At 28.1% G+C, this 16076-nt stretch overlaps 5 protein-coding genes across 13 annotated transcripts; 2 read left to right on the forward strand and 3 right to left on the reverse strand.

Annotated features, from left to right (window-relative positions):
- Positions 1 to 918: 918 nt before the first annotated feature.
- LOC126866062 (UPF0545 protein C22orf39 homolog) lies at positions 919 to 2494 on the reverse strand. Of its 4 annotated transcripts, none has more exons than XM_050619166.1 (4): positions 2226 to 2494; positions 1632 to 1751; positions 1315 to 1479; positions 919 to 1221 (listed from the first exon to the last, which is right to left on the reverse strand). In XM_050619166.1, exons 2-4 carry the CDS (start codon positions 1632 to 1634, stop codon positions 997 to 999), a joined length of 393 nt encoding a protein of 130 aa, XP_050475123.1. In that variant the 5' UTR covers positions 1635 to 1751; positions 2226 to 2494; the 3' UTR covers positions 919 to 996. The 4 variants fall into 4 exon arrangements, with proteins under 4 accessions (XP_050475123.1, XP_050475122.1, XP_050475120.1 ...); XM_050619165.1 differs by having other exon boundaries at positions 1628 to 1751; positions 2260 to 2485; XM_050619163.1 differs by having other exon boundaries at positions 1628 to 1751; positions 2048 to 2485.
- A 247-nt stretch (positions 2495 to 2741) lies between these two features.
- On the forward strand, positions 2742 to 4811 carry LOC126866064 (B-cell CLL/lymphoma 7 protein family member B). 2 transcript variants are annotated; one of them, XM_050619169.1, is made up of 4 exons: positions 2742 to 3248; positions 3574 to 3649; positions 3713 to 3818; positions 3911 to 4811. In XM_050619169.1, the coding sequence occupies exons 1-4, from the start codon at positions 3157 to 3159 to the stop codon at positions 4015 to 4017; spliced, it is 381 nt and encodes a 126-aa protein (XP_050475126.1). In that variant the 5' UTR covers positions 2742 to 3156; the 3' UTR covers positions 4018 to 4811. The 2 variants fall into 2 exon arrangements, with proteins under 2 accessions (XP_050475126.1, XP_050475125.1); XM_050619168.1 differs by having other exon boundaries at positions 2907 to 3248; positions 3899 to 4811.
- A 575-nt stretch (positions 4812 to 5386) lies between these two features.
- Positions 5387 to 10266, reverse strand: LOC126866047 (C-factor). 2 transcript variants are annotated; one of them, XM_050619133.1, is made up of 5 exons: positions 10124 to 10266; positions 9351 to 9402; positions 6359 to 6549; positions 5964 to 6116; positions 5387 to 5630 (listed from the first exon to the last, which is right to left on the reverse strand). In XM_050619133.1, exons 1-5 carry the CDS (start codon positions 10247 to 10249, stop codon positions 5406 to 5408), a joined length of 747 nt encoding a protein of 248 aa, XP_050475090.1. In that variant the 5' UTR covers positions 10250 to 10266; the 3' UTR covers positions 5387 to 5405. The 2 variants fall into 2 exon arrangements, with proteins under 2 accessions (XP_050475090.1, XP_050475091.1); XM_050619134.1 differs by lacking the exon at positions 10124 to 10266 and adding an exon at positions 9768 to 9906.
- On the forward strand, positions 7629 to 13378 carry LOC126866020 (thioredoxin reductase 1, mitochondrial). 3 transcript variants are annotated; one of them, XM_050619055.1, is made up of 8 exons: positions 7629 to 7791; positions 10952 to 11175; positions 11250 to 11380; positions 11458 to 11687; positions 11807 to 12021; positions 12114 to 12296; positions 12437 to 12795; positions 12881 to 13378. In XM_050619055.1, exons 1-8 carry the CDS (start codon positions 7644 to 7646, stop codon positions 13008 to 13010), a joined length of 1620 nt encoding a protein of 539 aa, XP_050475012.1. In that variant the 5' UTR covers positions 7629 to 7643; the 3' UTR covers positions 13011 to 13378. The 3 variants fall into 3 exon arrangements, with proteins under 3 accessions (XP_050475012.1, XP_050475014.1, XP_050475013.1); XM_050619057.1 differs by lacking the exon at positions 7629 to 7791 and adding an exon at positions 9883 to 10050; XM_050619056.1 differs by lacking the exon at positions 7629 to 7791 and adding an exon at positions 10391 to 10533.
- LOC126866056 (matrix metalloproteinase-24-like) lies at positions 13379 to 15983 on the reverse strand. 2 transcript variants are annotated; one of them, XM_050619147.1, is made up of 4 exons: positions 15624 to 15983; positions 15042 to 15194; positions 14141 to 14259; positions 13379 to 14037 (listed from the first exon to the last, which is right to left on the reverse strand). In XM_050619147.1, exons 1-4 carry the CDS (start codon positions 15726 to 15728, stop codon positions 13848 to 13850), a joined length of 567 nt encoding a protein of 188 aa, XP_050475104.1. In that variant the 5' UTR covers positions 15729 to 15983; the 3' UTR covers positions 13379 to 13847. The 2 variants fall into 2 exon arrangements, with proteins under 2 accessions (XP_050475104.1, XP_050475105.1); XM_050619148.1 differs by lacking the exon at positions 15624 to 15983 and adding an exon at positions 15316 to 15492.
- Between the last annotated feature and the right edge of the window lie 93 nt (positions 15984 to 16076).

Genomic DNA, 16076 nt, shown 5'->3' on the forward strand with positions numbered 1-16076 from the left:
ATGAGAAACATTAAAGTAATTGCTATTTTATCATTTATATACATATCGTGTATAATAATAATGTACTCAAAATTTATATTACAAATAGAATTTTACTTTAATGTTTTTTTTTAGTTTAGCAAATTTTTTCGTTATATTTGAAATTCTGTTTTGTAAAAAATTTATAATGATAAAGTTAATAAATAATAATTTTTTCAAGTATACTTTCATATACTATTGTACAGTATTGTACAATACAATACAATGAAATAAAATAAATCTTTCATTACAAAAATATTAAAAAGATATGAATCTATTCGAAAATCAATTTCCAATTAAATAGTAAAAAAGAAGTTTATTATAATAAATTCAATCTAAATTATTTTTATTAAAACTAAGTATTTAGTTATGTATTAGTAAATGAATACCGTTTTTGTCTTAAAATATTGCTAGGAATTTGATTAAGAACATGATAGTTAATATATAGTTAGTTAATATATAGATAGTTATATACACTATCAAGAATTTGATAGTTAATATAAACAAGTCGATAATTCAAGTATATCTTGTATTTATTTGCTTATTTACTTTGTCCCTTGATTGTAACCTTTTGGGACCTTGAACTTAGAAGTAAATAATGAGTTCGATTGACAAAAACATTAACGCGTAAAATTTGAATTCCGTGATCAGATTTCATTCATGCCAATAACGTGTGTGCTATTAGCGAAAGGTGCTTTCTAAACGCACGCGAACATGATTATCAATAAACTACAGATAAGTGCTATTGTTATCGAATTATTGTGGTAGCATGTCAGTCCTTTCCTCTTTGATATTTTTTACTATTCTCTACGCTAACAAGGGTATTTAGATGGTCTGCTTTACGTAACTCATTCTACATAAATGATGAATTTTTCCATATAATAAAATCCACGTCCAAAATTTAATTTCTGAATTTTTATTTTGAAGTATCACGTACTACTTAAAAATATCTATGATGTTAAATACATTAAATTATTCTTACATTATGGTACAAAATTTTTTTTCTTCTTTCTCGTATTGATTTTCTTTTAATTTGTCACTTACAATTCGTAAATATGATTTACTACTTTCTTTTTCTAGCCAGCTAGGTAATGGAGCATTCCAATTTTCTGGAGGTTTATCTCTCTTTTGCCAAATATCATTCTTATAATGACCTTCTAATCTCTCTAGTCTGCGCTTCTTTTCACTGTTTATTAATTGCTTCTGTAAATAATACAATATTTCTTAAAACATTATATAACTCATTATAAGTAACATTTTATAAAACAACTTTTAATTATTTAATTCTTAACGTACACATGCTTCTTTATCTTTATATTCAGACCATAGATTGCAATTCTTATAATCAATTTGCCACTGTTTACAGTCTAGAGTTTCTCCAAATATAAAATATTGATGAAACCGTGCTCTTATGCTTGTACAATCCCTATATTCCTCTTTATACATTTCACATGGTTTGATCTAAAATATTAAATTATTAGTTATAAAGGAAAGAATGATATATTAATATTTTCTTATATCTCTAATGTTTAAATACAATTGACTAATTTCTTAACATAGCTATAATATAAAAGGATATTATACAACTATACAGAATCTATAATTATACCAGCCATTCATATGCAATTTCTTCTTCAGGTGTAGTATTTTTCATTGTACTGTTAGGTTCTGGCATTTTTCTCTTGGCTTTGTGGTCAGGCACTAACTATTTTCTTCTTTAATAGAACAAATAACTGTAACAGTTTATATTTACAGAATGAATTTTACACAATTACTAATATTGATATTCTTTTTGCATATATAAAATTGATTTTAGTAGATATCTTATTTATATAATGATAAAATACAATACATATTAATATCTCCAAAATTAGTATGTAATTTTGCACATAGTCGATGATATAATTAATGATATTTCTATAATATAACGAATAAAATAATTATAAAATTAGAAATACTACTGTAATTCATGTTTAAAATAATTTCTAATTTTCTATTATATTTTAGGTTATATTTCAATGTTACTGACAGAAAATAAGTTTGCTATGTGAATTTCCTTTAAAATAAGAATACAAATAAGCTTATACGTATATAGTAAACAGTAGTAAGTTTCATTTCTATCTTTTCCTTAATTAATAAAATCTCATTTTAACAATCCTATTGTTCACGTGAAATTGAAATCTTATTAAAAAAGGTAGAAAATTAACCATGGACATTGAATATATAGGGACCGAGCATAACCTCCATGCGTTGGCACAGGGTGTGAATTCACTCCTGGGGAGTGGGAAAAACAGTCATGTTGTACTTGGAACCGCATTGATCATTGGTCACTGATCCAATGATGTATGTTAGAAGGAGAAAATAAACTAGTCAGTCAGTTACACTGGCTTCCTCTTACTCAATGAAAATAAGATTGCCCTTACGCAATCACAACCAATCATCAATGCGGCTCCAAATCCCGCTTTCCTGTTCCTCAGAAACGACTTCACCCGCACAATTATTGCTCGGTTCCTATATTCTTATGTCCATGGAATTAACATATAGGGACATCCTAGAATATTATTCTGCACATTTGAAGTTGCAATATTTATCTGTTATATTAATTTTTATATATTTTCCAACATCAGTATTATCTTATTAAATATGTGTTTGTAACAAAAATGTGTTTATATTTTAATAATAGTATAGAATAGAGAATGTATTATAGTTGCATTTATTCGTCTATTTGTGTCAGTGGTGCTCATGTTAACTAAACCTGCTAGAATATGCTTTAACCTCTAGCGATCTTTCTATACTAGCGCCATTCGAAAATTTAATACAAAATTTTATATATTTACATATATATGTATATTTAACATATAAATTAATGGTCTCAATTTTTTCAAAATATAAGAATTGTAGCTTATCGATGAGTATCACTGCTTTCCGCCATATTTCTCGTCCCTACCCCTACTTATTCTCGCCGACCTATCGTCTTGTTATGATTGTAATATTTGTGATTCTCGTTCGTTCAAATTGAAAGTGTTTGATATCTTGCTGTGAAAATTTGTAATTGCTGTCAGTTCTCTAACCTCTTTATCGACGAATGCCCTAGTGCTTTATATCGTGTTAGTGGAAAGTGACATATAATCGCGTAACATGATGTCGCGGTCTGTACGTGCAGAGACTCGTAGTCGTGCCAAGGATGATATTAAGCGTGTAATGCAAGTCGTTGACAAAGTTCGCCATTGGTAAATCTCTTAACATATTATAGATGCACGAGGAAATGTTGAAAAGTTTTACAAAAGAAAATAAAAGAAAGAATGTAGTAAAACTATATGGATATCAAAAATGGATAAAAATTTTTCTTCTTTGCAAGGTTTAATAGAGATTTTGCATTACACATGTCAGCTGTAAACAGACTTTTGTAGTTCTGAGATGTTTTATGCGTGTTGATTGAGTAATAGTGTTGTATGTCTGCTTTTTTAATAACAGTAAAGAAGGTAGCTTCTCTGTCTGTTACTTTAATATTGATCCAAGAAATCATCAGTGCTTTTCATGCCGACACTTTTATAGGGAAAAGAAATGGGTTACAATAGGAGAAACTACTATGAAGATTTATAAATGGGTACCTATATCAACACTTGATCAGGTAAACAGAAGTTACGAAGCATGTATAAAAGTAAGAATTAAAAATCAATATTCTATTGCGTAGAAGAAGAAGACAAAGACAGTTGCAGACAAGGAAAATGGTTTGCCAAGAAAAAGTGGATTAGATTCGTCGAACTCTAATTTTGGTCTTACAGAGGATTCAAATACATGTAAGTTAAATTTCAATACTTTATGACATATCTGTTATTTCTTGAATGTTAAAATTTACAAAAGTTTTACAATATATTAGGTTTTTCAACAGTTAGTGATTCCCAAGGATTAACTGACTTTTCTGCGCATCTGGGATTTTCTGAAGATTCTAATTCACAAAATAGTGAACCAACATCTAAAAGGTTAAAGACTGATTAAAGTTCATCCTATGACTGTTATTTGGGATATTAAATATTTAGGAAATAATTTCTATCTTATACGAATTTGCACACTATAAAGTTATCTTAAATCATAATTGTAAATTAACAAACTAAATGAAGTTTCATCTTTCATTTTATTCTATATTTAGCAAAAATTTTTATGCTTCAAAGAAGGGGATAATCATATCGATCAATTTAAGTTATGAGTAAGTAATGAATTTATTTTTTTATACATGAATTTGTTATAAAATAACAAGGCTTAGTTTAGAAGCTAATGTTAATGATGTTTTATTCAAGCATGTGCATTAAATGTACAGCTCCTTTTAAGATCTGTTTTGAAGGAAATTTAAAAGTGTAGTATAAAATTATTTTTCAAAACGGATTGTACATTTTAGACAATATTCATATTATCACAGTATTATTTAATTAATGAGACACATATAAGATTTTCCTTTACTTCAATGTAACATCTCAAATAACTGATTGTCAAACATTGATATGTTATAATCTTGGAAATGTAAAATAGATAATGATATATTTGTTTTTGCTGTAAAATAATATCTCCAAAATACAAATGTATAATGTTACAATTATCTTCAAAATATTTATGTGTCTAAGTATAATCATATATTCAATAATTGCTCGATAATTGAGTATCATTGTACATATTTCAAATATCATTTCTTTGCAGTGTTATATTCTAGAATTTACATTCCTTGAGGTTATGTTATAGCACCATGAAATGTACAAAATACGCTTTGACACTTACAAATAAAATGATACAATTGTGAATGTTTGAATTTATATTTACATAAGTTTTCAGGAAAGCATAAAAATGCTTTGATAAAATTATTACTTAATCATTTTCATTTGTTCAAATACAAATGATTAGAAACCTGTATGCATTAAAAAGAATTAAATCAAAAACATCCTACTATATAGCTAATTATTATAATTTTTTTATAACTAATTCTGTATATGGATTCATATCTGTAATTTTAATAATGTATGTATATTATGGATTATGTACAGAAATATATTTGGCTATTATACTAAATTTTTGCTTTTAATGTGTACAAATCTGAAAATCTTTACAGTAATTTAAATTATAAGTTGAGTATACTTTCAATTAATGCTAACTGTTATAATAAATATAATCAACATTTTATTATGTAAGATATATGTTTTAAGATTTTAAATATGTGATATATTTAAACATATTATAATAATTTATATAATATTTTAATAAAAAAGGAATGGTATCTGTGTGATTATTTTTTATCTCAAATGTAAGATTGAATAAGTAAAGCAATAAAAACGACCATTGAAAAATTGTATCAAATGTAAATGATTAAGGAAACTGTAAGTCCTATATAACACTTTTATTTACCAAGATAAAATTTTTCCATCATGTTGAATAAAACAACCTGTATGTTCTTCATTTAATAAATTTAATATATTCAAGATATTAGTAACACTAGTATCAACATCCATGGGTGCATTGGTTCCTCCCATATCTGTACGCACCCAGCCAGGATGTATACAAGTAACAAGGATTCCATCCTTTTTTAAATCAATGCTCATTGACTTTGTAGCTGCGTTGAGAGCTGCCTAAAAATAAGATAAATATTATAAACTGTATCTATTACATAGGATAGGTAAATTCTTTATTGCACTATTCAGTCTAACACAAAATTAGTGCTTACAATAAAATACTGAGATAGTATGAAATAATTTTGTTGCAATATGTAACTGTACGAAGCTATGAAGTAGGAACAAATAAGAGAATAGAGAGTCGCTAATGTAAACAGTATATATAGAAAATATGATTTTCTCAAAGAAATCTATTGCAATACTTTTATACACAAATAAATAATATTCAAATTTAATGTTTTGTTAAGTTATGAATTATGTATTGATTGATTCAAGCAAAGAAAATATTACCTTGCTACATCTATAAGGGTAATATCCACCTTCATTATTGTCAGCAATACTTCCAAGAATTGAAGACATGTTAATAACCGCAGCTCTGTTAACATTCATTTTTGATTTGTCTGCAAAGTTATTGGATGCTATTTTCAATAATGGTAAAATTGCCTAGAAATATATTATTAGAGCAGAAATGTATGTAATAAATAGAAATGTATTATTTTTACAATTCATTCATTAACATTATTCATAGAAATTAAAACAGCATGAATCCAATATATATATATATATATATTGTATGTTCTTAAAATTATATTGTACATACAAAAAAAAGGACAAAATATTTTTAATAATCCCAACTAAATGCAATACTTTTTAAAAAAGTATGTATTAAAAAATCTTCAACTAACCTTTGTTAACAAAATTGGTGCTACAGTATTTACAAAAAATGTTTCTGTAAGCTGTTCCTCTTTTACAAGACCAAGCCTTGTAAATTTTGAACTGATTCCGGCATTATTAAATAGAACATTTAATCCTGCATTGCCTACCTTTTCGGCCACGACTTTTATTATTTTATCGTAATCTTTTGTATTGGCTAAATCTTTAAACAAAAAGAAGAAAATAGAAATGTACGTTAAAAACTACAAAATTTAATCTGAGGCATCCCATACATATATTAAATCTAATGATTTCATAAATTACCTTGTACTATGTACATACATGTATATCTCTTTTACTACAACGCGTTTGTAGTGAATATTTTTATACTATAGTAACTACTCTTTGGCTCTGGTCAATAAATTTGTATGTATTTTCCAGACTACAGCTGCGTACATTCTCTACTTTCGTACTATTTGTGTTAACTATTTATATTTAGCTTAAAATTATTAAATTGATGGTTTACAGATTTCTTTAATCTAATTTATATACGGCAAATGTAATAGATATTGGTAAGTCACATAATTTCTTTACATCATTTTTTTTTATTAGTTTCTTATATTCATGACATTTCATCGCATTCATGAAATCGTCAACTTGAAAATTTGTAACGTAAAGTACTATTACACTAACATCAATATTTCTTATCATTAAGATATCATCTTACGAAATCATATTTTGATTACAAAATATAAATATAATTTTATAAAATGGTATACAAAATGGCACATTATTTCATAAAAGATTTCATATTGTTTCGTTATTTAAAAAATCTGTATTTCCTCGTCTGTAATTTGTTTCGTTAATTAAAATGGTATGGTTTTTCTAATTTTTTTTTAATTTTTATGAATTAATTTTATGCACTTTTAGTTTTTGTGTAAAAAAAGGCAGTAAACCTTCCTACCGACTTTATAATGTAAAATTTTATTTTTTCTCTTTCTATATCTAAGAAATGAGATCATTCGTAAAAATTGTTTCGAAATCGATATTTCTTTTTTATACATGTAGATAATTTTTTTATTATATGAATTCAACAAATATTTCGTATTCTGGCTGCCAAGGCGAAAAAATTTTTATATATAACTCTTATTATCAGATATCATAAGTACGTATCGACCAGTACTACTTTAATGAAATTCCACCGTTTTCAACGACAGGAAATAGAAGCAACTAAATCCTTGTTCTGTAAACATTGTTTATACATATTTATTTGTTAAATTCCCAACGTGAATTATTTCTCATTTTAAACATTGTAACATGAAATCTCGTAACTCGAAGAAAAAGAAGTCGTGGTGTCTTAGTTGTCACAAGAAACCGCAAACCATGGATTCGGATTTAAGTGATCAAGAAACTGAATACTATATAAAAGTGAAAGAGCTGGTGATAGATCAAAATAACTTCAAGGGTAAGTCGAAAACTCTTTTTATGATTTGTTATCGAGATTTTTTAACAATTGCAATATTCTGCGTAAAATATATTAATAATTAAAAATATTTGCACGCCTGAAAAATATATATAAAGTTATTTGATTATAAGCACATATTTTTCTTTTTAGTATTTTACGATAATATTAAAAATGTTTTTCCCCTAAAGTCAAAATTAGTTGTAGCTCTTTTTAAGCAAAGACAATGTAAACTAGAGAGGGAAAAAGTCCGATTAATCTGTAACATACATATGTGTATTTATACATCCTATTATATAATGAATGTTATCTTTTTACATAGGTATACGAAACAGTTTCAATAAATTCGAAATTTCACAATTGGATCTGTTGAAAAATCTAAGCTAGATTGCTCATGTAAGCCTACCGATAACATTCACACATATCTTCATAACAAAACCGATAACGCTAAATATATTTTATTTTAATTTGTAGCTTCTTCGGAAAAAAACAAATTACACGGTAATATTTTTTATTATTTTCTATATTTTATTCTGTTGATTATTATATCCAATATTTTGTTTACATTTAAGCGAAATTTGTTGTATCAATGCTAGCTTAGAAAGTGGCTTATTGTTTCCGAAATATGAATTAATCTTATGTCCCTGGTGGATTAGATTGATAAAGATGAGGAGTTCTTCAGTATTTGACTCTCTAAAATATTATTTATATTTTTAATATATTGTCAGTCTTATATTTTAGAAATGAAACATCATTATACGAAATATGTGTGCTATGTTGCCAAATTACTGATTGCACTTGACCGAATAATCTTTTCGTTCTTATTATCAAGTTACCAATTAGATATAACAATTGGAGGAGAAAACGATAAAATATAAATCTGTTTTATATAATATAATATGTTATATAATATAATATAAAATGTTTTATATAAATATAAATCTGTTTTTGTATAATATACTTAAAATATTGCGTTAAAATTAATAATATCAAATAAACGCTTTTACCTTTTAACATCTCAAGTTTAGAAATACATTTTCTATATGATAAAAATTAGACATGGAACTTGTAATTGAATAAATATCGATAGAAATTGTAAATGGAAATATTAGCATTAAACTTTAGATTAAAATTGGCATCATTTAACGGTTAAATTTTATTATCTTTATATATTTTCTATATATTATCTTTATATTATCTTTAATTATTATACTAATAATATTATATTATCTTTAAATATTATATTTATTTAAACCTAAGCTAAGTCCATGGTTGCAGTTACTGATTAACATAAATTTCATTTTTAAAAGCAACAAAGTAAATACACATATACATGTATACGTGTATGTAAGATAATTAATGCTTAACTTTAGTTTATTGAACTGAATCGTGCTTTTGTTGCATAAAACATTTGATTTATTTAAAATTTTGTTATAAATTATCATTAATCATCAATAGATAACACATTAGATTATGCTTTGTGATAAACAGTAACGAGGAAAATTTGTTTGAAATTACAAAATGCTACGGTATGGTTACATATTATATCGTATATTACATACCTATTTCAATAATATGAACGTTCTCCGATTTCTCAGCCAATAGAGTCAATTCCTGAAAGACAATATAACTTGGGAATATACTTAAAATGAAATAATTACATAATAGAAATGTTCTCGAATATCGCTAGATAATCGCTATTTATCCAAGAAAATGATCTTTAATCCTAATAATTAATGTAACTTCATGCAATTCTACTTATTCGAGCGATCATGTCATGTCATTATTATCTTTGATGTAGGAAGAATTTCTCGTATGAAGGATTTATAAAAGTATTTTGTGTCGTAAGATACTAAAATCTTATGCATTTATTAAATATTTTTACGTGCGTTGATGATTATTTGGATCTTCTAGAATTTAGATTAAAATTTTTTTTCCAAAAGACCGGGTTCTAAGGTTCGTTTTATAACGAAATTTACAGTGACTTGCATGAAACAGTTCCTTGCGCAATTGACCAACGCGCATTGTGTGAATCACTATAAATCAGACTTAAAAACTCATGTGCTTGGAGCAACTATATAACAGATGGCGGTAATCGAACCAAGTAGGCGTCAGTTCGCTCTTGTCTTTTAGACGTAAGAAATCTTTTGATCAAGCGCGATATACGAGAGTTAACATTCTTTAAACAGGAGAACCATTACTTATTACATTCCTTTATAACGTGAATTTTAAGTCTGTAAAGTGTAACGATGGCACCAATTGGTAAGTCGAATTTATAGCTTGAATCCGATTATTGCATAATATCTTTTCTCATTCACTTTATGACCAATCTTACCCTTGCTTTATTCACGTTTCGGCAAGTTGCAAAGATATTCTCTGGTGGTTGCAACGTTTTTACCAGGTGTTTCACTAAACCTAGGCCAAGCCCACGGTTGCAGCCTGTGATTAAGATAGACTTCATTCTATGTCGCGATTTTATTCCGAGATATTTTTCTATATCGTAATAATTTTCTGACGCGGTGTACGCTGTACTCCGTAAAAGAGTGTATTATCGTATATCGTAAAACACGAGTGTCATCAGGGTGACGTCACGTGGCCGTGATCGGCTGGCAATAATCATGGCGACGTTAACGCTGCTCGCTAGGCTTGTCACATTCCGCTCCGCTCACGCTAAATTGCTCGAGTTCTCATGGCCTAGATGTAATACTTTCCCTTATGGAAGAACTGCGATGGCTTGCATGTGCTGTGAGTCTTAGGTTTCTATGATTTGTAATTGCAAATATGCCTTAATTTTGTTGATAATATGTAAAATCTATATATTCGTATACCATTGAGCTTTTATACCGGCTAGGTTAAAAATAATCGAATTAATTAACACGATTCAATGATTTGTTTCTCAACTCCGTTAATTTACATGTAATTTAAGCGGTAGTTTTATATTTCTAGATACTGTCTTATTAAAATGTAGTTTTAACTTATTGTTAATAATAATAGAAATATCGTATAACCTCATACTCATGATCATTCAGCTTTTACATAGCTAGAATATTTTAACATGAAAAATTGATGAAATATTTCAAAATATACATTCTACAATGATCAATGTTGAAAATTCAACGAGCACAGTTAATTTTATAGAGAATTTTATTTATTATGTTTGCAGCTGATCAAAAGTTCATGTATGATCTGCTTGTTATTGGTGGTGGATCAGGAGGTTTGGCAGCTGCCAAAGAAGCAGTGAATCTAGGTGCAAAAGTTGCAGTTCTTGATTTTGTCACACCATCTCCAAGAGGTACTACTTGGGGTTTGGGTGGTACTTGTGTAAATGTTGGTTGTATACCAAAAAAGTTGATGCATCAAGCTGCTTTATTAGGAGAAGCAATACATGTATGTTTCATTAGTATATTAATTACGTTTTATTATTCAAGAGAACTTTGAACATTAAAATTTCATATTTCTAGGAATCAGCAGCTTATGGTTGGCAAATACCAGATCCAAAAACTATTAAGATTGATTGGCAAGCATTAACAACAGCAGTACAAAATCATATAAAATCTGTGAACTGGGTCACACGAGTAGAGCTTAGAACAAAGTTAATACTATTCTATTTTTACTTTTCAAGCATAAAATTTGTATTTATTAATTTACTTGGCTCTTTTATTATTACAGAAAAGTCGAATATTTCAATGCTCTTGGTTATTTTAAAGACCAACATACAGTATGCGGGAAAATGAAAAATGGAGAAGAAAAATTGTTTACAGCAAAGAATATTTTGATTGCTGTAGGTGGTAGGCCAAGATATCCTAATATTCCTGGTGCTTTAGAATATGGTATAAGCAGCGATGATATCTTTAGTTTAGGGGAAGCTCCAGGGAAAACTCTTGTTGTTGGTGCTGGATGTATCCTCTTTTTTTTTTATAAAACATTTGTGACCACGCTTCAAAATTTTTTCGTATCTTTGTCAGTGAGATTTAAAATAATGTTATATAATGCTTCATTTTCCTTAATGGATGAATAGATATTGGTTTGGAGTGTGCTGGATTCTTGAATAGTATGGGTTACGATGCAACTGTAATGGTACGTTCAATTGTTTTACGTGGATTTGATCAGCAAATGGCAAATACTGTTGCTGAGGAAATGGAGAAACGTGGTGTACACTTTATTTATGAAGCTAAACCATCAAAAATTGAAAAGCAAAGCGATGGTCGGCTTCTTGTACATTGGGTAGATAAAGTATGTTCTATTTTGTTAATTAAAAAGAAAATATATATATATAATTAATGTTCAAGTTATATTTATATAGCGATAAATTTTCTTTGTTTTAGGATAGACAAACACATCAAGATATTTTCGATACCGTTCTCTTCGCTATAGGTCGCAAACCACTTACAGAAGAATTAAAACCAGAAAACATCGGTCTTAAACTTGTACCCGAAACTGCAAAAATAGACGCAATAGATGAACAAACGAATATTCCAAATGTATATGCTGTTGGTGATGTGCTTCATGTGAGTGTTATTTTTATTTTTCACTTTTGAAAAAAAATTTCCTTTTCCAATTTATTAAGATTTATTGTTATCGATGTAAGAAAAGTAATGTTAAAAGGTGAAGATAGATAAATATTTACAGTTTTTATTGCGTATTACAGAAAAAACCAGAATTAACCCCTGTTGCCATACATGCGGGTCGATTATTAGCGAGAAGGTTATTCGGAAACTCAACGGAACAAATGGATTACGTGAATGTTGCAACAACAATATTCAGTCCTTTAGAATATGGTTGTGTTGGTCTTAGCGAAGAAGCAGCGATTGCTATTCATGGAGAAGACAAAATAGAAATTTATCATGCATATTACAAACCAACGGAATTCTTTATACCACAAAAAGATGTTTCTAATTGCTACTTAAAGGTAGTTGCATTTAGAAATGGCGATCAGAGAGTGCTTGGTATGCATTTCATTGGTCCTAATGCCGGTGAAGTGATTCAAGGTTTTGCTGCTGCTATAAAGTATGTATTTATTTAGTTTTTTACTATACTAACAATGTGTTATTTTATCATTATCTTTTATTTCATTATTTTCTTATTTTTCTAGGTGTAATTTAACATTTCCAAAACTAAAAGATACCGTTGGAATTCATCCAACAGTGGCAGAAGAATTTACACGTATATCAGTAACTAAACGTTCTGGGCTTGATCCTAAGCCACAAAGTTGTTGCAGTTAAACATATATGATATTAAACTTGTTACATTGCTAATATTTGTGAATATTTCGAAGTATGATCGACGTTAAACGTTTTTCATGCTTATAACATTGGCTCCAGAATTAATTTTCTGAGCGGAATTCCTTTAAACTGGAAATATTTTTTACTGAGTGCAAGTAGGAGAGCATTCATAGGATATTATATTTTCGACATGAAATTATAGAGCACCGTCCCGTATGGAAAACTTGATTCCTTTGGAGCATTAGAAATTAATGCAAATATAGTTTATATTATTATATTTATAGTGACTTTTATAAATATAGTTTTTTCAAATATCAGTATATTATTCTGTATACATTCGAAGGAAAGTAAATAAATATGAAAATATATATACGTCAATAATTTATTCAATAACATACGAAAACATAAAATTTTACATAATAAATCATTCATAAGAAAATCAAAATTTTGAAGTTACTAGTAGGTAACGATTTTTAATTTTAATATCTACAATTTTTAATTTAAAATCTACAAAAAAAAAATAATGCAACGATTAATAATTACATGATATATTAAATTGTATTTAAAAATCATCGAGTTGCTAATTATAAAATATCATTAGAGTCGTCAACATGTAGTTTGAAAAATATTGACATCAGAAGTAAAAGAATTTTAAATCATTCTTTTCTCGCTGCATTCACTTTTAAATCTTATTAGCATGGACAGTTAAATTATTTCTACCGCTACGGAAGATAAAAAAAGATGACTAAGATGATGATAAAATTTTATGCAAGGTCGACTTGAATGTTATTCTAAGGTCATCGACACACGTAAAAAGATTGACAATTTTAATAAGTTTTATTTTTTTTTATTTTGTAGCACTAATTCTTCATTGTGAGATTTTCGATTAAAAGCAGTGATAATCTCAGGATATGGACTATGAATCGGCTTAAAATTAAGTCTTGAATATCCGCTCCATGTGTTCAAAGTCCTTCCAATTTCAGATGTAATCATTTCTTCTCCCACCTTTGGTGTCCAGTTAGTTATACTATTTGTGATACACGTATTAATAGATACATGTAATGAACGTAATATATGAAGATGGAAGATAAGCTGTTGTGCTTCATTATTAGATTTTTTTAGGTACATACAAGTATGTGATGTTTCTCGTTTTCCAACCTTTCGATCCTATTACGAAACGCTTGTTACGTTGTAGATTTTTCCTTTTCCTTAAAATATCAGGAACACCACATCGTGGAGATGCCATTAACTATAACAGTTTCCTCTAAATGAAAACTTACAAAAGTAACATTTTACACTCGTTAAAAAAATATTTTAAATAATATAGGAAATAAAAAAAATTTAAATTAAAACACCAGAAACAATTGAGTTTTATAATTATTTTTCACATATAAAATTAATTGTTTGATAGTAGCAGGTTTAACACTTATATTGTCAGCTCTCGCAACTAACTCAAAACGTGGTGTACATGCGAAAAATGTCAAAGCTATTTTGATGAATACATCAGTAAGTAAGTGGGTAATTAAGCGCGTCTCGAATTCTCGAGTTCATGAGTCTGAACGTAAATAAACGCAGTTGATATATATCGGCTGGCTGGTACTAAAAGAGTTAATACATGTGTACATAAATAAGTAAATAAAAACGATATATATTAAATTATTCGTTAAATTCGCCTACAACTAAGAAACCACGGAGACTGTTTAGATAAAACTAATTACAATTAATTCTTCAAGTTCTAAACCTTCACTCGAGCCCAGATATATTTTTTCACGCTCTACAAGAATATCAAGGAATAAATACATATATTCTAGTGCTATTATAAAAAAAGCTGATAACCTCAAAATCTTGCAAAAAAGCAAAAAAGTGAGAAATCACTATTTCCATCCCATTTGCACGGGGTTCTTGAAATACTGTAACTTGATCTTGAGAAGTTCTCTCGTACAAGAATAAATAAAACGGATATTCAGGTGATCCCATTCAGCTGAATAAGTATAGTATTAAATACGATAGTCAAGAGACAAAAAAATGCACCTTAAGCGTCGTGTTATCCAGTTGCCCAGTAACTGGGATATTGCCAAATTCTTGTAAAGCTTTTACTGCGTTTGTTATGGCATTTTTCTCATATAACGCATCCGAGTCAGCTGTACCACTTTCCAAGTACCCATACTCCTTCATAAAATTTATCTAGAAAATTATTCACAAAGTTTCGTGAATAAATCGCGATATTTTGATATTTTGTAGTTAATCAGAGTGGTATTTTTATTTTTGTCTAGTGAACATAAAACGTTATAATATTTATATATACATATATGAACTCGGTTGGACTCATTCGCCAAAATCTTTATTTGTACGTTCTATCGGATTTTCTGTTTTCTACTTGGCACTATACATCGTACGCCAATATAAAAAGAAAGAATAATAGTTACATTTTCGATCGCACGAATATAATTCAGAGAATGTAACAAAAGATTATAAGCATCTGTGTTATCTACATCAGAATATGCGTATTTTGAGATACAAAAACTTATTTTTCTAGAAATCTAATTCGTTTGATTCGTAATAAGATATCTAATAGGAAATTTTCTTCATAAAATTAAATTTCTTTTCACCTACCGCAGACAAAGATGGCGAAATAGTATTAATGTTCGAATAAACAGGTGCTGAATCATATTTTCCCACGACAAGAAAGACAGAGAAGATAATGTAAGATAACTCCATGAATGCACTGTCTTCACAGAACTTAATAATTATAATTTATATTTAATTTATTTCGTTGAACAGTGACCAAACACCAAAGAAATATAAATATTTGTTTAGAACTTTATTAAAATGATTCCCAATGTTTGCATACGTTAGAAGCTTCTTCGACTAATCAGGAACTGAAACGGTTTAATGACTTCTTGACATAGCAGTAACTTCAGCGAGATTGATAACGAAGCCGATGTCACTTGACCTTTCTCTGTAACCAATATGAAAATTCATAAAAAGACAGCATAAACTCTGTTAGCTATCCAATAGATAACCATATGTAACATTTTCTTATTTATCACGTGAGAATAATAATAA

The sequence above is a fragment of the Bombus huntii genome, chromosome 5 (assembly GCF_024542735.1).
Source record: "Bombus huntii isolate Logan2020A chromosome 5, iyBomHunt1.1, whole genome shotgun sequence".
In the NCBI taxonomy this organism is placed as follows: domain Eukaryota; kingdom Metazoa; phylum Arthropoda; class Insecta; order Hymenoptera; family Apidae; genus Bombus; species Bombus huntii.